Raw genomic sequence first — 21,870 nt, 5'->3', positions numbered from 1 at the left:
TTGGAATAAAACTTTGTCATTGAAGGTCTAATAGGAGGGAGAGGCCAGAATTTGTTATGCAGATTGAGCTGGTGCTCCCAGAGGCTCAGGAAGAAATGACACAAACATAAGCTGGACAAAGGGAAAGGCTGAGACAGTAATGATGCCCTAAAAGCTAGGTCACCTGCCGCGGGGACGGGGGAAGCATCTCACCTCGGAAGCAGGCCAGCATACACTGCAGGTAGGCGTGCCTCACTGCGGAGGTGGAGGTTTTAAGGCTGAAGGCTTTCTTGAACCACTCGGTGAGCTTCTTGGGCACCTCCGTGGTGAAGCGATTACACCAGAGAGCCAGGACAGAGACGGCGTGCACCAAGGTGCCTTCGTGAACTAGGGAAAGCAGAAGTCCCGTCAGCCCGACATCTCAGACCTGCATCACATCATGGCTGGCAGCGCAGAAAGCAAGCAGGAGTACAAGGGAGCGGGAGCCGACGCTCCGGGCAGGAGTGCCTTCAGGAGGGGCTCATGGCAGGCTCTGATGGGGAGTACCGGGTCCAGCCTGGGTCCCCACCGATGCTCACCAGCTGCACAGAATTACCTTCTTGCTGGAGGAACGGGATGAACAGCTCAGCCACGGTCCCATTCAGGATTTGACTGGAAGGCCCAGACACCACGTGATGACTGACACTCCCGATCCCTAGAAGGCAGGAGACCCCTGCTCAACTCCTCGCCACCACAAAACACCAACTCGGGAGCCTTCCTGCCGCTGCCCTCCTCCCCAGCGCCAAGCCTCTCCTCTGGCCATCACTGCTCCTCCTCCCATCCCCCCTGCAGAAGCCAGGCCTCCCGCTGGACTTCAACAGGGCCCGCATGCCAGGCAGGCAGGCAGCAGTCCTGGGAGCCAGCTGGGGTGTCCCAGGATGTCAGAGGAGTCAAGATCCAAAGAAGGACTCGCCTCCCTAACAGTTACTTACACCTCATCCATCACCACACCCCCAGGACCTGCGGAGAAATTCTGTACCTGAGAGGACGCTGGTCTTCTGCGCTACAACAGTTAGTTTTCCCTCCGAGCCTGAGAGGAGAGATGGCAAACATTCAAAATTCACATCTGTCACCTTTCCCGAGGGGACCATGTGTGTGATATCAAGATGCAGCTTCTGATTCCAGAAGTAATCTATTGTGAAGCTAGGTTTAAAATAATATTTACTAGCTTTCTCCCCCTAAAAAAGATTCTTAGAGAAAATCTGACAAACAGAAAAATGTCAAGAAAAACATTTAAAAACCACGCCATGGCCACAAAGGCTTGCTCACCTCCAAGGATAGCGAACAGGTGCCTGGTCACGGCCTCCATCGCGGAGGAGTCACTGCACTGGCGGGCCAGGTTCCGCAGCGCCAGCACCGCCTCGTCCATCAGGCGGGGACTGTTGGACCTCAGCTGACCTGGACACACAGACAGCCGCTGCTCAGAAGCTGCTCAGAGCTGAGGATCCAGGCTCTTATCTTTGCCTTTCCCATGTTCCCGGCTCTTCCATCCTAGCTCTAGTTCTCACAAAGGATCTCTGGGAAGAAACTATGCAGGTGCCATTTAGGGTAAAGCCTCATTTCTAACCTGAGCTGTCCCCTTGCCTGTTTCTACAATAACTGGGACAAGGACAACCAAAACCCAAGGTGCCATTCTCGGGGCTGAGGAGGGGTCGGGACGCTCACCAGCCAGTCCTTTCACGATGTCCAGGGCGTACTGGCTGAGGTCGAGAGTCACTGATGCCAGCAGACTGGAGATAGCTGAGGGGGACAGAAAGTACTGACCATGTCAGTCACAGATGTAACACCCATTTGGCCTGCTCCCCACAAATACTACCCGGCCTGCTGTCTAGACACACAGAACTGTGACTACTCTTCATCTCTTTATGGCCACCTGAGTGCTCACACCTTTGCCCCAAAGCTCTGCTGCAGAGCTGTACACTGCCCCATCCCAATCAGCAAAAAAGTGTCCCTCTAGCATTCCACCTACACCTTTTAGCAAGATAAATAAAGTCAGAGACTCAACCCTCGCATCCTATGGTTTCAAGTGCCACCTCCACACCAAGTTCAAACTATCTAGAGCAGAGGTTCTTAACTTGAATGGTCTCCAGAAGGTTCTTGGACCTCTAAAACTGTATGCAGTATTCGAAGCCGATACACTGTTGTGCTTTCTTCTGGAAGAGGGCCATGACTTTCAACATATTCTGAAAGGGTCCCTGATCACTCTCCCAAAGTCCCAAAGCTTCCTGCTGCCAAGTGTCAGGGGTGCTGCTTATCAGGCACTGCCTCCCTCCCACTGCCCCGTTTGGCAACAACCTACTTTCAATGACATTCTCGGGACTCCGCAGTAGGGACTTCTGGATGGTGGGCAGTATCAGATCCTTAAATTCCGAGTGGGACATGTATCGGAGCAGAGGGGCACAGTTATCCTAGAAGGAGAAAGGAGTCAGGCGCAGCCCTCACGTGAACAGACCAAGAATCCAGGACAGCTCTGAACCACAGAATTGAAAGTGGGGTTGAGCTTGTCCGGGTGAGTACGCCCCACCTCTCACTCACCAAGAGATACTTCTGAGGCTTCACTTTGCTCATCAGGATGTTCTTCACATAAAAATCCAGCAGGGCACTCTAGAGAATACAAAGACCTGGTGACATTCTGAATATCTCATCCCTGGCCTGTGAGGTCCCTCTAGTGGGAGTGTCTCAAAAAAAAAAATACAAATCAGTGCCCCAAATTTCACAGTGTCAAGCAAAGAGGTACTATAAGTCCAAAGTCCTTGGCATGGCTCGCAAGGCCTGCCTGCTACCTGGCCGACCGGCTGCATCTCACACCTCCCTATCCCACTCAAGACTCTCCAACCCCACTGGCCTCCTCCCAGACTGCTTTCTCTGCCCAAAATGCTCTTTCTCACCTCTCGACCTTGCTAAGGCTTATTCACTGTTTAGGTCCCTTCATTAGAGATGTGTTGCCTGACCCATAACCTAAGTAAGGTCCCCGGTTACAGAGTATCATGGCTCCTTGCATTTTCCCTCTGTGTGTATCACAGATATAACCAGGGCAGGGATCGCAGCTCCATGCTCACCACTGCATCCCCAACACCTGGCACAGTGTTTGGCATATGGCAGCTGCTCAGCTGTGGGAGAATGAATGACCGCATGAACAGGCTATCCTCTCAAAACTATGCCAGGATTCTCCCCAAACCAGACATGGTGCCAAAACTTTCCAACTTCTCACAGTTCATGGAGAAAGGCCAGGGTCCTGAGTGAGAAAGCCAACAAGCTCCAGACAAGGCCAGCAGCTGGGGCCAACAGGACAAGTCCAATTCCCCCTCCTCCCTTCCAGGGAGTCCACTTGCCTTGTGCTGGTTGACCACGTCCATCTCCTTGTGGCTCGTGCAGAACTGCACCAGCAGCCCCAGCATGCCTGCGTAGTTCTGGTTGGGTTCTAGGCTGAGAATGGCTGACAAGTACTGTTCCACCAGGCTGGGGCTCTGAGGAGGAAGAGTGTAAAGCAGATGATGATGATGATGAGCACCTGGGATGGCACAGAAGCAGCAATGCCCACCACCCCCTGCTGCCTCCTGTCACCTCTTTCCACAGCTTGGTGAGCTTTTTCACGGCACCATCCACGGCGTGCTTGTGGGAGCCACCCAGCACCTCCAGCAGGAGCAGGCACTGCACCTCCACCTGCAGGGAAGGAGGGGCTCGGGTCAGGATGTGACACGGGAGTGGAGGTTGCATGGCCTCCCAGCTTGGCCCAGACCTTCGTCAGGCCTGCAAATCCTGGGCTCATCTCCACTAGGCCTCTCCCACTGGCCTCCAGCCCTCCACCCCTCTGCAATGACCTCTGTTCACTCAAGCACTTCCTTAATAAATATTTGTTGAGCACCCACTCTGAGTCAAACAATGAAAATACATGGAGTCCAACACAGGCATGGTCCCTGCTTCCACGTACCTTAGAGTCCAGAGGAAGAAAGGGGTATTAAACAAAGAAACACACAGTGAATATATAATTCCAGAGAAGTTAAGTGCCATGCAGGAAAAGAACAAGCATCCTCTTTTATATATTTATCTGCCTCAACTTTTACTTTATTTATTCCAAATACTTACTGAACATTGACTAAATGGCAGGCACTGTGCTAGGCACTGTGGATACAGAAGAGGAAGACCCACCAGTAAGATGATCCAGCCAGTGTGGGGCTCACTGTCCAATCCAGAATGAAGCACAGAATCCGTACTCAACTAAAAACACCTCAGAGACTTCATGTGCCTCAAATGCCACGGACACGGGTGAGCAGTGTGACCTGCCACCCTGAGAAAAAGGGCAGTTGAAGAAGTGTGCCCAATTCCACATGCATGTGTACAAAATGGCATCTGTACAAGGTTATTCACTGCAATGTGTTTTTATAACAGCAAAAGACTGTAAACAATATAAATGCCTATCAAGAAGGCATTTGTAGATCTAGTTATATAAATCTAGTTATATAAAGGATTAACCTTTGCACTCAGATGTCGAGTGTGACTCGACACAGCATTAAAATAAAGGAATCGAGAAAAAAGCAAGCGAGTGCAAAGGATTAATAAACAGTCATACAGAACAAAGAACTCGTGATGTAAAAACTATGTACTATTCTGAAACAAATTCCAAAATTGACTAAAGAGAAGAAACAAGGTGATCTACGTTACCAGTGGTATAAAATCTATTTGGTCATATATACAAAGAATATATCTACACGCCCCAGCCGGTTTGGCTCAGTGGATAGAGTGTTGGCCTGCAGACCGAAGGGTCCCAGGTTCGATTCCAGTCAAGGGCACATACCTAGGTTGCAGGCTCTTCCCCAGCCCAGACCCTGGCTGGGGTACGTGCAGGAGGCAACCAATCGATGTGTTTCTCTCACATTGATATTTCTTTCACTCTCTCTGAAAATCAATGGAAAAATATCCTCGGGTGAGGATTGAAAAAAAAGAATATATCTACACACATAAGGAACTTTATTTTTTTTTCTGTTAACTTTGACTTTGGAATGTAAGAAACTCTTAATAGAGGGGTCCCAGGTGGCAGGGGAAAAAAGCTAGGAATGAAACCAGTATATCCTTCTATGCTTGTTGAACTTTGAACCATTTATTGCTTTAATTAAAAAGAATTTTAAATTTTAATTAAAATAATAAGCTTGCTGATATTGCAATCAGAACTATATTGCTGTTCCCTCTTCCTGGAATGCTCTAACCTAGACCTGGGCTTGGTTTGTCTCTCATTAGCCTTAGGGTATCTGCTCAAATGACACCTCTTCTGAGAGGCCTTCCTCCCACCATCAGCCCCCACCACACTGTCTCCTCCTACCTACTTTTCTGCTGCATGACTTTACACCTTGCCGTCGGCTTTCTCCACAAGAGCACAATTCTGAGAGAGCAACATCCTGTCACATTGCCTGCTGCAGCCCAAGTGCCCAGCCCCGAGGACAGTGGTCGCCAACCGGTGGTCTGCGGACCACTGGTGGTCCGTGAGGTCTGAAAGGTTGACGACCGCTGCCCTAGAAGGCCCTCAAGTAGCTGAGCAACTGAATGAACTACACTTTGTCAACATCGGCAACGAGCAAAGGATTCAAGACACCGAAAAATTAAACATGGTCTCAAGCTCCTGACACATTGTCCCATAAACACAACATTCCGGGTTAGCCTCTCCCACTGACTAACCCACGGGCATACTTACCTTGGATAATGGTTATAAGCGTTCACTGCAGATGAGCCAAGGAGGGAGCTCATGATGAACCATCTTGTAAGGAGGCCTTTTGTTAACAATGAAACGCACATTCTGAAGGGAGTTCAAGTCCAGCATACCCACCACCTGAGAGGCTTCCGTGTTCCTATCCTTTAATCCTTACCGACGGCCATTCACGGTCATCCCCAGAAGTGTGCTGCATAACCTCCCAAGGGCAAGGCCATCAATATGTCCTACTGCAGAGGCCACTTTGCATTTACCTGCATGGCCTAAGTTTCTACACACCTGGTCTGAGCCCATCTTCATGCCATTCTTTGAGATGGGTGGGGTGAGTGGTACTTTTCCCCATTTTGCAGGTAAGGAAACAAGCTTAGAAGTTAAGTACTTGGCCAAATCTCATGGCCAACAATGAGATCCGCACCACACTTCTCAGACTCCTTTTCACTAAACTGTAAGTCCATTCCTCTTGCCTTCCTCTAAGCCAGTGGTCGGCAAACTGCGGCTCGCAAGCTGCGGTTTGCTGCTCTGTTGACTAATGAGTCTGCCGACCACTGCTCTAAGCATAGCTAGACATTCAAAAGAACCGCCCAGCCCGGCTAGTGGGGCTCAGTGATTGAGTGTTGATCTAGGCACCAGGAGGTCGCCAGTTCGATTCCCAGTCAGGGCACATGCCCAGGTTGTGGGCTCGATCCCCAACGGTGGGGTGGGGGTAGGGGTGGTTGTGGGGGTGCAGGAGGCAGCCAATCAATGTCGATGTTTCTCTTTCATTGATCTCTCTCTCTCTCTCTCTCTTCCCCTTACCCTCCTCCACCCCCTTCCACTCTCTAAAAAAATCAATGGAAAAAAATCCTTGGGTGAAGATTAACAAAAGAAAAAAAAAAAAAAAAAGAAAGAAAGAAAGGAGAGAATTTAAGGACCAAAACATTTGGCAAGAATTCCATTCTATTAGCCAGTTCAACACTGAAATCCAAACACAGTAAAAGGAATGCTTAGCCAGAAAAAAACAAAATGATTCCAATAGATGAATGTTATTATGCTGCTCTCATGCCCATCCACCAAAGTCACACACCTCAGGACAGTCCCACGTGCCTGGTCACCAGCACCAAGAGAGCACATTGCACAGAGAATGTGCCTGAACACGCCCCAGCTCTGACCACGACTCCAAAGACCGGAGGAACCTACCAGCTTGTTCCAGATGTCCCCCTGCCGCTTGGCTCTCGAGGGAAAGACGATGCGCACCAGAAGGCAGGTCCAGGACAGGGCCAGCAGGGCGGCCGAGCCGCTGCTCTTACTACAGAGGGGAGGAGAGGGCAGGCAAGAGGTGAGTCAGAGCAGCCTCCATCTTAAGGACAAATGGTCAGCACAAGGCCCTGCTTGGTATGTAGGACCCTCCCTTGATCTACAACTGGCAGAACTTGAAACCAGCTCCCCGGAAACCATCCGTGACAACTCAGGACAAAGAGTGCAGGCCTCCTCAGTCAAACTACCATCTTTTTGCACGCACAACTATAAAAACAAAAAGAAAAAGATGGTTTCTCCCACTCCCTGCCTGGTGGGCACCTGGTTTCCCCTCCTGCCATCCTGGCTCCTCCCTCCATTCAGAAGGCAGACTGCCGGCACCATTCAGAGCTGCAAAGGGGAAAGGGACAGGCATGCTGACACCTGCTCAGTGCAGCTCCCCTGCACCAGATTCTCCCGGGTAGGACTCCATCAAGCCCCTGTGGGCCACCAGCTTTAAAACTTACCTGGGGACACCGGCCTTGGAGCCAATGCCTGAAGACTGCAGAGAGTGCAGAAGGTTCTTAGCAGTGGCTTCCGGCTGGGCCTCAGCCAACTGCTGGATGGCTGCCTGCAGGGCCCTGCGGGAGGCTGCATCTCTAGGGGGAGGAATGAAGGTGACGAGTGAGCATGTGGACGTGGGGAGGGGCACGGCAGCTTAGGCCAAGCGCTGGTCTTTCTCAGGAAAATCGGGCTGCACTGTATTCCAGAGGATCACAGACGATGGGATTAGGAAATAACCAGATAAATCTACCACCTCCAGGGATTCTGGAAGCAGCTAATAGGGGCAAATAAGCCATTAAAGCTGCAAGGGCAACACCCACATTTAAGAAACACTATGGGCCTCCAACGAGGCCAAGGCTTTTGTGTGCGTGACTGATGCACTCATAGCATGGCAGGCACTTCACACTTTCTAACCACCACCTATGAGGTAGGTAATAGCATCATCCCATCTGCATATGAGGAAACTGAGGCATAGAGAGGTTAAGTAACTTGCCTGGGATCCAACAGCTAGAAGGTGACAAAGCCCAGACTGGACCCAGGCAATTGGGCTCTACAGCCTGGGCTCTAACCATTACCCTCCACCACCACCTTTCTGCACAAAGTGCTCCGGACACGGGCCTTTGGCTGGGACTCACCTGTATCGATGCAGAGTCAAGCAGAATAACTTGCAGAGCCCTTTCACTGCTCCCTCTGGCAGATCTGAAACCAAAGATTACACAGACCAGTCCATGAAAACTACCTCGTGAACATCTGCTTGAGCCAAGTATTGTCAGACATGATCTCTGCCCACTGGACACTCCTGTTCATTTGAAAGAGAATTCCCAAGAGGAAAAAACAATGACAAATAGGACCTTAGGAAAATACGTGGTACAGAAAAGCTCGCAGGTGGACATTTGTTAAATGAATAAAACTAAGGCAATAGAGTAGCCTCAAAATTTACCATGCTGTTGAGTGGAGGTGCTAGCGTGCTGGGACTATTCTGCTTCTCCATCGGGATGCTGGTTACACGGGTGTGTTTCGTTTGCGATCATTCAGTGAGCTGTTTGTTTATGCTATGGGCACTTTTCTTTAGGTATATCCTAACAAAGAGTTTTATAACCTGGGACAAAGATTAAAGTACTATGAGGGATAGAAAAGTGGAGTGGTTTCTGAAGGTTTTAAGGACACAGACGCTTGGCCTAATAGATTAGGAGGCTATGGGGAAAACGGAAAGGGACGTCCGTGCTGAGTGGCGTTAAGCACGGGGGTAAGAATGCACAATGCCTGTTCAGGACACAGGAGGAGAAATAATAACACCCAACACTGCAAAGTGCCAGGTCCTGCTCTAAGCACTTCCCACACATTAACCTATTTAACCCCCATGAGATGGGCACTGTGATTTTAAGACGAAGAAACCAAGACACAGGAAACCAAGCAGGCCAGCGGAGTGAAAGAGAGACTTTGAACACTAGTGCTCACTAATGGAAAGCCGACCTGGGACGGCTCTGCATCCAGACTGAAGCACGCAGACAAGAAGGAGCAGGGGGTGCACAGGAGGGGAATGTGAGCTGCAGTGTAAGACAGCTAAGGTGGGGGCACCGAGAGCAGGAGGCCCACAAGGGCTGGCGCAGTGCCCACACTTCAGGGACATGCATGATGAAGGGGAAATGAAGAAGGGGCAGAGACCCATTCCCCCCAGGCCCAGAACACTGTATTGTTCCACTGGATTTGGGGCTATTTCAGTAACGGAGGAAAAGGGTAACAGGGGTCAGAGACAGGTTGCAGCTAAGAGAACACTAGAAACAGCTAATATACACCAGGAGCTTACCACAGCTGGCCACGCACTGCGCTAAGCACCATCCATACATGTTCTGCTCACTCACGCCTCACACCAACCCTGTGAGGGAGGCACTACTGCTATTGCCAGGCTCAAAGCAAGGAGTCAGGCTCAGACGGGTTAAGTAGCTTGAACCAGGTCACATGGCCTGTAAGTGGATGAGCCCTGGCTAGAACACGAGCCCGTCTGACCCCAGAGCCGAGCCCTTCATCACTGGCTGCTGCACTCGAGGCCCGTGACTGGAAAGATCAGGCACAGGAGATGCTGCATCAGCGAGTATCAGGGTTCAAGTACAAGAAGGAAGGACTGAGGTGAGCATCAGGGAGGCCTCGGGCAGGCTGGGCTGAGCCATGCTGACCAATGACATCTAGAATCAGACTGCTCTGAGAAAGTCTTAACCCCTCCGCCTGGCTGGAAATATCCTCCCCTACCTTTAGTTAACTCACTTGGAGAGGCCAGAATAATGACCACTATAATGGCTCCTGCTTATACTCAGAAAATTAGAAAACTGAGAACTAACGATTTTGTGTGGGAGTAGTTAACTTCCCACAATCAGCTTGCATATCAAAGACTAGAAAACATTTTACAAATATAATTCACCCTGAACAATAGAATTTCAGGGTGAATGAAGTGTAAAATCTCCCTAAAAGATCTTAGAAGTTCATGAACTTCAACCATACACATCGAACTCCTTACTCCATAAAATGGGGAAGGTGTAGTGTCCAGCAGTCAGCCAGCAGTGGGCGCAGCCATGACAGTTCAGAAGATGTGTACAGACAGCAACTTGTCACACGACAGCCTTTTCTAACTACAACCGTGTTGAAAAAAGTGATTGGGAAGACTTTTGAAGGTGCCATAAAAGTCACACACTGAAGCATTAAGACATGGGAGACTCTCTTAGATGCTCACAAATAGCAATTTACTTCACTTACACACCATTTTAACAAGCTTGGGTATGTTACCAGGAGACAGCAGAAGCAGCCAATGAGAACTTGGGTGAAAGAGTGGTAAAAAGTGGGCTCTTGACTAATCCTATTCCTATCCTATCCTATCTAATAAAGAGGTAATATGCAAATTGACTGTCACACCCTCACAAGATGGTTGCCTACAACCAGGCTGGCAGGGGGGTTAGTGAGGGATGACCAAATGACTGAACAAGCAGGCTGTGTGGGGTGACCAGGCCGGCAGGGGGGTTAGTGAGGGACAACCAAATGACTGACCAGCAGGCTGCATGCGGTGACCAGGCCGACGGGGGGTGGGGGTGGGGGGCCATGAGGGGCAACCAGGCCAGCAGTGTGGGGGGAGGGCAGTTAGGGGCGACCAGGCCGGCAGGGGATCGGGCCTAAACCAGCAGTCGGACATACCTCGAGGGGTCCTGGATTGGAGAGGGTGCAGGCTGAGGGGACCCCCGCCCTGTGCATGAATTTCATGCACCGGTTCTCTAGTCCTATATAATAAAAGGCTAATATGCAAATCAAATGAACGGCAGAAAGACCAGTCACTATGATGCACACTGACCACCAGGGGGCAGATGCTCAATGCAGGAGCTGCCCAGCTGCTCCCTGGTGGTCAGTGTGCTCCCACAGGGGAAGTGCCGCTCAGCCAGAAGCCCTGAGCCGGGCTCATGGCTGGCAAGCACAGCGGCGGTGGCAGGATCCTCTCTCACCTCCGCAGCAGTGCTAAGGATGTCCGACTGACGGCTTAGGCCCGCTTCCCCACCCCTGCCCGAGTGCATGAATTTCGTGCACCGGGCCTCTAGTGAGAAGTAAAAGCTGACACAAAGGGAGAGTCAACATTCTATACCCACAGTTCTCAAACTTCAGCAAACACAAGAATCATCGTGTGGGCTTGTTAAAACACAGATGCTGTGAGTCCCCTGCTCCCCCAACCACTCCCAATCTACAGTTTCTGAATTGGTGTTGCTGGGGTGGAGCTGAGAATTTGTATCTCAAACAAGTTCTGAGGTGATGCTGCTGCTGCTGGCCTGGGGACCACACTTTGAGAACCACTGCTGTATTGCAAAAACACTAAAGGAAACTCAAAACTAATTAGGATTGATTGGATGAAGTCTTACATACCCCAATAGGTTGCAGGGATAGCCCTCCATTATGGTACAAAATAGGGATGACTGTTTGTGCTTAGCATTTCCTAAAATGTGGTCCCCAGACCCTGAACAGGTTTTAAAAAAAAGAGGGGGAGGGGGACGTTCAAGGAAAATATGGGATTAAAGAAAGATTAAAAAAATTAAAGCACCTCCCTGGAATATGTTGTGAATCTCCCAGTGGGCATTAGAAAATGTGACATGTCCCACACGTAATGGATTTTGGGATCCTTTACTGGCCAACCACCTGCTACCATCTTGCTGAGTCCCACAGAACACTGACTGGGAAAATGTTTTTGCATCTGGAAAATTACTTAAGAAAGATTGTTGGTATCTTTTAGAACTATTTCTAATCAAAACGCTTAAAACTGTAAAAAGCTTTGGTATCTAAATGGATAAACTCTCCACTAACCCTACTGTTTCAATGCAGATTATAACAAGCAAATACAGAAAGTCAAAGCAGAACTTATTACAAGGAGGAGGAAAGAAGGCCTTGGTTCTAAACAGAGGACACAATTTATTTTGAAATGGAATCATCTCTAGGCCATATGGATGGAAAATAAATACCTTTTCCAGCAACGCATTTCCCCAGTTCACTGAGGATTTCTCTCCGTTCCTTCACACTGGCTGTTGTCACCTTCCCTGCAAAACGCTTTAGTGTCTCAGAAACCTGTGAAGACCAAGCCCACAGAGAAAGTTTCACCAGTCAGACTACAAAACGGTGAATGTGTACGTGCAGAATTCAGGGAAGAGCTCTCTAACCCTGGGCTTCTCACCTCCACTACTGACACTTTGGGCGGGATAACTCTTGGTAGTGGGAGGCTTTCTTTATCAGCACTCCTGGCCTCCACCCACTAGCAGGCCACTCCTTCCACCCCAGGTGTAACAATCCAAATTGCCTCCAGATGTTGTCAAATGTCTCAAATCATCCCTAGTTGAGATGTATTGCTTTAACCCAGTGGTCGGCAAACTCATTAGTCAACAGAGCCAAATATCAACAGTACAATGATTGAAATTTCTTTTGAGAGCCGAAAACTGACTTTTGCGCATGGGCCACGAAGTTTCAATTGCACTGTATGTGCGCGCCCGCACGTGATATTTTGTGGAAGAGCCACACTCAAGGGGCCAAAGAGCCACATGTGGCTCACGAGCCGCAGTTAGCCGACCACTGCTTTAACCCAACAAGCCAACTGGTCAATGTAACTTAAACCTGAACCAAAAGAGGTAAGACAAAAGTCAAAAACCTCAGGACAGAAAATATCTGTTCAGAATCATGCAAATTCTAGTGAGGACCTGCTATGTGCCAGGTATGTCCCCTTTATATTATCTCACTTAAACCTCCCACAAGGGGCACATCAGTACCTTGGCAAGTCAGTAGCAGGGCATAGCACAGTAGCTAAGGGGTGAAGAAAGGCTAAAAGAGTGAATCCCAGCTCTGCCTCTTACTAGCTGTGGACACTTAAGTCAAATTATGTCATCTCCTTGGTCTTCAGTGTCTCCATCTATACAACACAGATAATAGCATCTACCTCATGACTGTTATGGCTCATATGAGTACATCCATGTGAGATAACGTGTGAGAGCATTTATCTCATCCCAAGCCCAGAGCTGGCTACTACTACCAACCCGCCTTCGAGGCAGACAGCAGCAACCCCATTTTACAGGTGGCAAAGGAACTAACTCCGAGAAGGAAATCATTGCCCAACTGGAGTTGAGAACCACAGCACCTGCATTTTTAAAACTAAACCTGAAACCAATAGGTCTATAAACTGATGCTAACAAGTCCTTAGCTTTCAACCCCCATCCTAGTCACCACAGCTGCACCAGCTGCACAGGGACATGGGCCTAAGACTCAGAGAGGCGGGTGGTATTGCAAACAATCCTCAGTGTGCTCCTGAGAAATGCTCTACAGAGCGGGCAGGTTGTGGAGCGGGGCATAATACCAAGTAACTAACACACCGGTGCCATCATCTTTCCAAGTGTATTTCACAGACAGGCTTATCAGTAAAATAAGATTCAAGGGTGCAAAGAAATAAAATGCTGTTTTCCTTATACTTCTCTCCCTGCTATAATTCTATTGGCAATGAGTAAACTCACATCCAAAACAGTCTTCTGCATAAATGATTTGTTTTAATATTGCCTTTTGTCTTTATAGTCATATATGCATATAATTAAAGAGTCTAAGTCGAAGAATTCTGGGAGGTTTGCTATAAAGACCAGTCCCCTGCTCTCACCAATTCTGGCTGGTTATTTTGGTAGTTATCTCCATATCGTTTAATAACTTGCTTGTGCTCTAGCCATTTCGGCTCAGTGGTTCGAATGTCAACCCGCTGACAGAAGGATCACGGGATTGATTTCAGTTAAGGGCAGGTAACTCAGTTGCAGGCTTGATCCCCGACCCTGGTCGATCCCTGGCCCTGGTCGGGATGTGTGTAGAGAAGCAACCAATCAATATGTCTCTCTCACATTGATGTTTCTCTCTCTCCGTCTCTCACCCTCCCTTCCACTCTCTCTGAAAATTAATGGGAAAAATATCCTTGGGTGAGAATTAACAAAAATAAAAAAAAAATTTTTTTAATAACTTGCTTGTGATGTTACTTATTTTTTCAGTTTTGTCTTTCTACCATAGCTCACCACACACACGTTCCCCATATAATTCCTCAGTTTCATAATATGGGCTAGCTCAGTAGTCAATGTTAACCTTTATATGTAAACAGTATTAACTTCCGTTTAATAAACTTTTTACTATACTGCACAGCTTTTTAACTTAACCCTCAAGTTCATAATTGCGCTCTCTCACCTCACCTCAGTTTGCTTTGTTACCCACTTGAGACCCTCTCAGAACAAAACTGGGGCAGGCACACTAAGATCCTTCAAAAAGTCACTGGCTGGTGAGATCAGAGGCAAACAGCTATAACGTTCACAGCTATAGAGTAGAACTGTCCACTAGAACCTTCTGTGATGATGGCCATGTTCTTTTGCACTGTCCAAGGCAGTAGCCACTAGCCACACGTAGCTACCCATGCACTGAAATGTGCCTAGTACAACCAAAGATCTTATTTTTAATTTTAACTAACTCAAGTAACTACTTGACTATTAATTAGCCATGTGACCAATATAGCTCTAGTGGGTTTTTTTGCACTTTAGAGAATGTTCAACATTCAACATGTGTTCCTCTAACGGTTAGAGTCTAACCCCTTTAAAAATACCCAACAGACTAAGAAGCTTCCAAAATATTTCAACTTGAAACAAATTACCTGCCCCGTGCACAGGAGACTCCCAAGAATCTTTTGAATGTTTTGATTAAGTGGTCACCGTCTGGCACCAGGGCCACCATATCATAATCGGTTCATGTCCTCACCCTGGAGACCCGAGTGAGCCAAGCTGTCCCTCAGACACCTGCTTCTTTTCCCCTTAATATTGTCTTTTTACTCTAAAACACAACTACAAACGAGGCTGGGGTGGAATGAAACGTTTCCCCAAGTCCTTCCCTGAACTACAGGCAGCCACAGCTGACAACACTCAAGGGTGACAAGACTCTTCCTCGGTAATATTTTTAATCTAACCCTCAACCTAATAATGACCAACACATAAGGAGCTCTACTTCATCTCACCGAGTCCTCACAACAATCGGTATTATTTTTAACCCCATCTGATAGATTAAAAGACTGAGACTTGGTGGGGTTAAGTCACTTGCCGAGCGTCTCATAGAAATCGCCGAGCTGGGGCTCAAAACTTAGTCCGGTCTGAATGCAGAGACTAAGTCCTTGCACCCAGCAGGTGCCCCAGAAACAGTCGCTGGATGTGAAGTTTGAGGAACAGCTGGCACTGGCCGGGCTCACTGAGGGGGCTTCGGGGACATGGAGTAGAGTCTCCCAAAGGTGAACTTCTGCTACTTCAGGGTCGGGAGGGGCCCCGCCGGGGTCCGCGGCCGAAACCGAGGCCGGAGCCCCTGACTCCTCAAGTCCGGGTTCAGTCTGCGCCGCCAGGGCCGGGGGCCGGGCCGGACCCGGAGCCGAGAGAATCCGGACCGAGGAGGGCCCTAAGCCGCGCCCTCCGCTGCCGACGCCCCCGGGACCCCTGGACTGGCGACACGAGCGGTCCCGCCCGGGGGCCGCCGTCCACGCCCAGTCGCTGGCCGCGTTGGCCCCGCAGACACCCGCCTCACCTGCGTGTCCGCCGCCATCCTACCGGCGCTGACTCCGGAACTGCTTCCGGAGCACTTCCGGGTCACGGCGCGGGCCCACGCGGCAGGGCGAGGCCAAGAGTTCGTCGCCGCCGCACCGCCCGGGGTTGGAAATCGGGCGGGCGGATCCGGTGCCTGGGCCCACCACCGATGGCCGAGGCCTCCTCCCGGCCCCTGGTCCCGGTGCCCTCAGCCTGGCCTCGTGGGAGAGCAGGGGGGTTTGTAACAGTGAAACCTGCCTGCAGCTCTTATTTTTTAGAGAAACGTGTTTCCTGGATGGCAGGAACTGAACTAGGTAAAAGGGAGACCGGAAACTGGTGTCTTGTCCGCTGTAGCCCAGTGGTGGACATATCAGGGTTAGAAAACAAAGGTGGATATGGCGGTCAGGGAAGGATTCCGGAGCCGAGCAGCCTGCCCAAGGGGAAATGAATGCCCCAGGCTGGGCACTTGAGCCGAGGCTACAGGCGGGAGGCTAGGGCCTCAAGGTTCTGATCGTTGCCCTAATTTTACTCAGCCTGCACGTCTGCCAACTAGAGAATGGGCGCTGCACAGCTGTTATTGGCCCTCTAATAAGCAATGGCTTTCCAACTTTTGACCAGAGATCAAGTCACTATACATCCTTGTCAGAGTCACACCTACCCTTTCAACAAGCAGCACGTTTTTCTCTTTAAAATAATCACCGCACACTTTGAAAAACCCTGGCACTCATTGAGGGCTTAACTGACATTAAACCCACTCAAAGCATCTTAGAGGAGCCCGACCAGCGTGGTTCAGTGGTTGATTCCTGGTCAGGGCACATGCCCGGGATTGACCCTTGGTGTGGGGCGTGCAGGAGGCAGCCGATCAATGATTCTCTATCATTGATGTCTCTCTCTTCCCCTCTGAAACAATAAAAATATTTTAAAATATCTTAAGAGGACCCCAGACTAGTAGCCCATGGCAATAATTCTAATAAAATGTCCCAATAAATCTGTTATTAAAAGAAAAATAGTTAAAGCTGCCTGGGCCTGAAAAAGTATCAGATGTTAGACCAGCATTTCACTTATAAAGAGGATTCCCTAACGTCAACTCCAAATCCAGACAGTCCTTGGGTAATGTCAGACTCTACCTACGTCATGTCATTTCATGGTTACATTGCAATCTCCCATTTATTTATTTATTTATTTAATTTATTTATTAAAAAAAAAAGTTCCGTCATTTCAAGGTATGTACATATGTGCTTTATGTTTTTTATTATTCATTTACCACAAGGTCAGGAATTGTTATCTTTCTTTTAAATTTTTTTACTGTTTCATTACGGCTATGTGCTCCACGTGAGTGACGTAGGTGCTTATGTAGGTGGGTTCCAACTTATCGCGAAGATCGCTTTACGTTGCACCATAGGAACGGATCTCAGACGGAAGCCGAGGACCTACTGTAAAGCTGTATGGTTTTAGTTTCTAGTCTACAATCCTATAAACCTCAAGACACACAAAATGAAGAGTCCAGAGACTTTTAAGAGAAGTAAGCCTTTATTTCCTTGTTTCTCAAATAGTTGGCTGTTGCTTTTTGGTAATTAATCAAAGAGACCAAATCCCATATCCTCGTCCGACTCCTCCGACTCTTCCTTTGCTTCGACCTTGGCTGGGGCTGCAGCAGCAGCAGGAGCAGCAGCGGTGGCGGCGGCCACAGGGGCAGCAGCCACAAAAGCAGACGGATCAGCCAAGAAGGCCTTGACCTGAAGCAAGGGGAAAAGTTCAGTCAAAATGGTGATCCACAACCTGTCGGCCTTTGTAGAGCTCTAGATTAAGAACCACGAATTTCCAAGCCTTCCCTGAAAGTGACCAGGCAGGATGACAGCTTGGGCATGACCTTGTGAGCTGAAGGCCAGCTCGTACCCATTAACTAACCTGCTTAGGATCCAGGGTCTCTTGTCATTTCTAAAGTCAAGGACACACATCCCATGCCCTCCGGCCTCTCAAGTATACGTTCAAAAAAATGTTATCTGCACCCTAGCCAGTTTGGCTCAGTGGATAGAGCCTCGGCTGAAGGGTCCTGGGTTTGATTCTGGTCAAGGGCACATGCCCGGGGTTGCAGGCTCGATCCCCAGTTGGGGTCATTCAGGAGGCAGCCAATCAATGATTCTCATCATTGATGTTTCTCTCCATCTCTGAAATCAATAAAAATTTATTTTAAAAAAAACATTATCTGCTACTAAAATATGGTCATAAAAGCGATCACTCAGCAAGCTGCCATTTATCCCCCTACTGGTCCCAGTAGGTTCTTTTTACCTTTTCTGCAAGTGGGAAGGTGTAATCAGTCTCCACAGACAAAGCCAGAACTCGCTTGTACCCATTGATGATAGAATGGGGTACTGACGCAACAGTTGGATAACCAATCTGAAGGCATACGCTGGCAACATTGCGGACACCCTGTGGAGGGAGGGGAAAATTATATTTTAGGTGAGATATAGAGAAAATTGAAGAAGATAGTGAAGTCCAAGCAAAGCTCAATGGCAGATAAGACTTGCTGGACTAGCATCATAGTCTCACACAGGGATACTTTACACCAAATGCTTCTGGCAGGGCAATTCAAATCCAGTAGTTCATAAGTGCTTTTTATCCTTATTCTCATCATGGGTATTACTATACCACGATGACGATTACTACAAAAGCCACTATTTTGTAAAAAATATAAACTATTAACATAGCCATTGAGTCCCATGAGAGGAAAATGTTTAAGTAACGCCAGATGAGAACTTTCCACCCACTAGTGAGACTTCCAAAACATAGCTAGAGTGAACCATGTTATTCCGAGCCCTAGAATAGCCCTAACTATGTACCCAGCACTGTTCTAAGGCTTTATACTCATCAATTCATTCATCCTCAACAATCTTGTATCATTAATGCCATTTCACAGATGAGGAAACTGAGGGCAGACATTAAACTGTCCTTGCTTACACGCTTGGTTTCAAAGGAGTGGCCAGGATTCAGTCTGAAGCGAGGCATACTCTCAACCGCTAATGTAAGAGCCTGGAATGGGCAACATGTACCTCCAGGAAGCGGGAATGCAGAGTTTCCTCTGTGATGTCAAGCACTTCCGGGTTGTAGATGCTGCCATTGTCAAACACCTGCTGGATGATCAGCCCAAAGGAGAAGGGGGAGATGTTGAGCATGTTCAGCAGTGTGGCTTCGCTGGCTCCCACTTTGTCTCCAGTCTTAATCAGCTGCACATCACTCTGTAGGACAAGGTAACAAGTTAACACCTGAACATGCAGCAGGTTGACAGCCACCAAGGGGGCCCCACTACTGGCCTGGCTAGTACTGGCAAGCCAGGTCCACTCACCAGGATTTCAATGGTGCCCCTGGAGATTTTAGTGGTGATGCCTAAAGCCTGGAAGAAGGAGGTCTTCTCTGGCCCCAGACCAGTGTTCTGGGCTGGCACAGTGACTTCACACGGGGCAATGGCACCAGCACGGGCAGCAGCTGGCACCTGAACAAAAACAAGAAATGTGAGTTCTCCCCCCACCAACACAACCTGAGAATTTGGCTTTTAAGGAACCAAAATTGATAAGGTCTCTTTAGCCAACCTGATTCTCCTCTTACCTTATTGGCCAGCAGCATGTCCCTGATCTCAGTGAGGTCCTCCTTGGTGAACACAAAGCCCACATTCCCCCGGATGTGAGGCAGCAGTCTACAAAGAGAAGGTTACAGAGAGGTGGTCACCTTTCAGCACCATTCTTCTCCAGGAAAGGGGAGAAGGGCACAGAGGAGGGAAGACAAAGATGCCCAGAGCACTGACTGACTTCTCCAGAGCCGGGTTGTTTTCCAGGTGTCCTCGGATGGCCTTGCGCATCATGGTGTTCTTGCCCATCAGCACCACAGCCTTCCCGCGGAGGGACATGCGGATCTGCTGCATCTGCTTGGAGCCCACATTGTCTGCTCCCACAATGAAGCATTTTGGATAATCATCCAGAAGTTGCTACAAAAAACAGGCAGAAACAAGCCAAGTTTAACAGGAGGAAAGAAGGGGGGGAAAAACCATCAGGAGATAGATCATCATCCCGATACGCCAGGGTTTCGAGTTCGATTCCCACTCAGGGCACATACAAGAATCAACCAATGAATGTATCAATAAGTGGAACAAATTGATGCTTCTCTCTCTAAAAATCAATCAATAAAAAAAATTAATCAATAAACAAAAATTTTAAAAAATCAGGAGAAACCAACCCCCCAATGGACTCAGATTGGGCCAACTCCTCCCACTAGGAGCCACCTGGGTTGTAACACTGACAGATTTGTCAAAAGATTTGCTTGCTGAGTATGGATAGTAAAAACTGGGTTGGTACATCCAATCAGAAAAATTTTAATTTTAGCTCTCATTTTTTCCCCCCTATGTTTCTGATCTGGGCACTACCAGGGGCACTTACTGCCCGAGTCAGTGAATCAAGACCAGCAGATTCTCTCCGAGAACTCTAGCACACCAGGACAATAGCTGTCAAGATGTGACTCTAGTCTCGGGTTAGCTCTCATTTTTTAACATTTCCCAATTATGAGATGTTTCTGACTCGCTAAAATGACTTGACAGAAAAAAAAACATTCCACATAAGGCTGGATCTACAGCACTGAAAACACGACATAAAGCAAATACAACAAAACCTTCCTTGTAAAATCCAGGTTGTGGGTATCGGATTATTGTACTATCCTGTTAAGAAGGGAGGACCCACTTCAAGGCCTTCGTAAAGATAACCTTCATTTAGACCTTGGGTTTCTTGACTGGCAGGACCTAACTATGCACCAACTTGACTTTTTATGAGTCACTCACTGCCTCACGCCTTCCCAAAGATGGAAGCAGAGAAGTAAAAGTATGATGAAGGCTATTTGAATGCCACAGACCTGGGAATTAATGCCACTTAGCTCTCTTAGGAGACAAGAATTGCCCAAGCCTGTTTATCTGCAACAGGTGGAGGTGGCACGCAGATCATTGGAAATCCTGAAAGGTTAAATGAGATTTGCCTAAAATGGCCCAATTCAGCAGCTCGGCACATGGGAGCCGATTGTCCCTCTCAGCCCGTGGCGGAGGCAGCATGATGGCGGCCGCGATGCACCCCGCACTTACGATGATCTTAAGGAAGTAGTTGGACTTCCAGGTCGCCCTGTCTTCCCTGGGCATCACGGCGGTGCGTCAGGGATTGCCACGCAGGGTTTAAAGACGATGTCACTGAGGAGAGAGAGGGAGCTCAAACATCCGTCCCCGCCGCCCGCCGGGCTCAAACCAGAGGCCTAGACACGGAGCAGGCCACGCGAGAGCGCCCGCCGGCCCGGCCTGGCTGCCGCTGCCACCACCGGGAGCGCGCGGGCCTCGGCCGCCGCCCCAGGCCGCATAAGCCCGGACCCCGCGGCCTCCTAGTTTCCCCGCAAAGACGCCCATCCTTCCCGCCGCCAGTCCCCGGCGCCACTCGGCAACCACACGAACCTCCCACGAGGACGCCTGGCGAGAGGAAGGCCGCGCGCCGGCGCGCATCTTTTATAAGTAAACGAAGCAGCCAATCAGAAGCCTTAGGCAGCACCCCCACCTATTGGCTGGCGCCGACCCCTGTCTGGCGAAGCAGAACTAACACAGGCAGCCATTGGATGATATAGCCGCCACTCCAGCCTACGGGAAGCCGCCTTTAAATAAGGAAGTGAAGGAAGCGCTGCCCTGGGTTGGAGGAGCTTTCTCAGAGCTGCTGCCCTCTGCTGGGCTGGAGCTGCTCTGGTGAAGGCGCTGGAGTTTGTAGTCTCAGTCCACGTTCCCCTGCCACCTGGCCACGTCGCAGACTAGAATGTGACGTGGAGCTGAGAAATAGTTGCATATGCCTTAGAAACAGAATGCTCTCTGTCCCCTCTATAGTTTGTCCTTCCCCCTACCAAAACAGAGGGATCATTTAAAACAGATCAAAAGATAAATAAAACAGTCGGATCATTTCCTCATCTGTTCAAAATGCTTCAAAGGCTTCCCATTTTCCACAAAGTAAAAAGATTAAAACTTAACTGGCCTATAAGACCCTAGCATGTCAAACTTGCGGCCCGCGGGCCACATGTGGCCCACAACGAATATTTTTGTGGCCCAGCCAATATAACGGTAAGTAAGAAACGTTTTAATAAAAATTTCACAATGCGCAGGCGCACCATTTCTCTCCACTAATACTAGCAGCGAATATTTTAGCAGCCAATGGCCAAGGTATTAGTCTTAGACTGACCTGTTTGGTGTGCACAACAGGAAACATGTCACTTTCGGAGAACAAGAAAAAT

At 49.0% G+C, this 21,870-nt stretch overlaps 2 protein-coding genes and 1 non-coding gene across 3 annotated transcripts in view; all 3 read right to left on the bottom strand.

Annotated features, from left to right (window-relative positions):
* GCN1 (GCN1 activator of EIF2AK4) overlaps nt 1-15,612 on the bottom strand; it is a 55,843-nt gene extending 40,231 nt beyond the window's left edge. Inside the window, exons 1-14 of the mRNA XM_008142775.3 lie at nt 15,581-15,612; nt 11,980-12,082; nt 8,131-8,194; nt 7,459-7,590; nt 6,896-7,004; nt 3,583-3,681; nt 3,351-3,485; nt 2,554-2,622; nt 2,318-2,426; nt 1,684-1,758; nt 1,288-1,416; nt 998-1,048; nt 575-673; nt 193-366 (exon numbers count right to left, since the gene is read on the bottom strand). Coding sequence (XP_008140997.2) covers nt 193-366; nt 575-673; nt 998-1,048; nt 1,288-1,416; nt 1,684-1,758; nt 2,318-2,426; nt 2,554-2,622; nt 3,351-3,485; nt 3,583-3,681; nt 6,896-7,004; nt 7,459-7,590; nt 8,131-8,194; nt 11,980-12,082; nt 15,581-15,598 — 1,366 coding nt within the window. The 5' untranslated portion in view covers nt 15,599-15,612. The remainder of the gene's footprint in view (nt 1-192; nt 367-574; nt 674-997; nt 1,049-1,287; nt 1,417-1,683; nt 1,759-2,317; nt 2,427-2,553; nt 2,623-3,350; nt 3,486-3,582; nt 3,682-6,895; nt 7,005-7,458; nt 7,591-8,130; nt 8,195-11,979; nt 12,083-15,580) is intronic.
* A 1,475-nt stretch (nt 15,613-17,087) lies between these two features.
* Nucleotides 17,088-21,115, bottom strand: RPLP0 (ribosomal protein lateral stalk subunit P0). The gene is made up of 8 exons (XM_054712654.1): nt 21,053-21,115; nt 20,696-20,797; nt 19,383-19,558; nt 19,183-19,270; nt 18,923-19,069; nt 18,630-18,815; nt 17,869-18,009; nt 17,088-17,315 (listed from the first exon to the last, which is right to left on the bottom strand). The coding sequence occupies exons 2-8, from the start codon at nt 20,747-20,749 to the stop codon at nt 17,154-17,156; spliced, it is 954 nt and encodes a 317-aa protein (XP_054568629.1). The 5' UTR covers nt 20,750-20,797; nt 21,053-21,115; the 3' UTR covers nt 17,088-17,153.
* LOC114231965 (small nucleolar RNA SNORA3/SNORA45 family) lies at nt 19,970-20,098 on the bottom strand. The gene has a single exon (XR_003618000.1). It is a non-coding gene; the product is annotated as a small nucleolar RNA SNORA3/SNORA45 family (small nucleolar RNA).
* Nucleotides 21,116-21,870: the final 755 nt, after the last annotated feature.

This window comes from Eptesicus fuscus, chromosome 23 (assembly GCF_027574615.1).
Source record: "Eptesicus fuscus isolate TK198812 chromosome 23, DD_ASM_mEF_20220401, whole genome shotgun sequence".
Classification (NCBI taxonomy): domain Eukaryota; kingdom Metazoa; phylum Chordata; class Mammalia; order Chiroptera; family Vespertilionidae; genus Eptesicus; species Eptesicus fuscus.
Note: the sequence above shows the minus strand (reverse complement) of the source record. Positions and strands in the feature narration are given on the sequence as shown.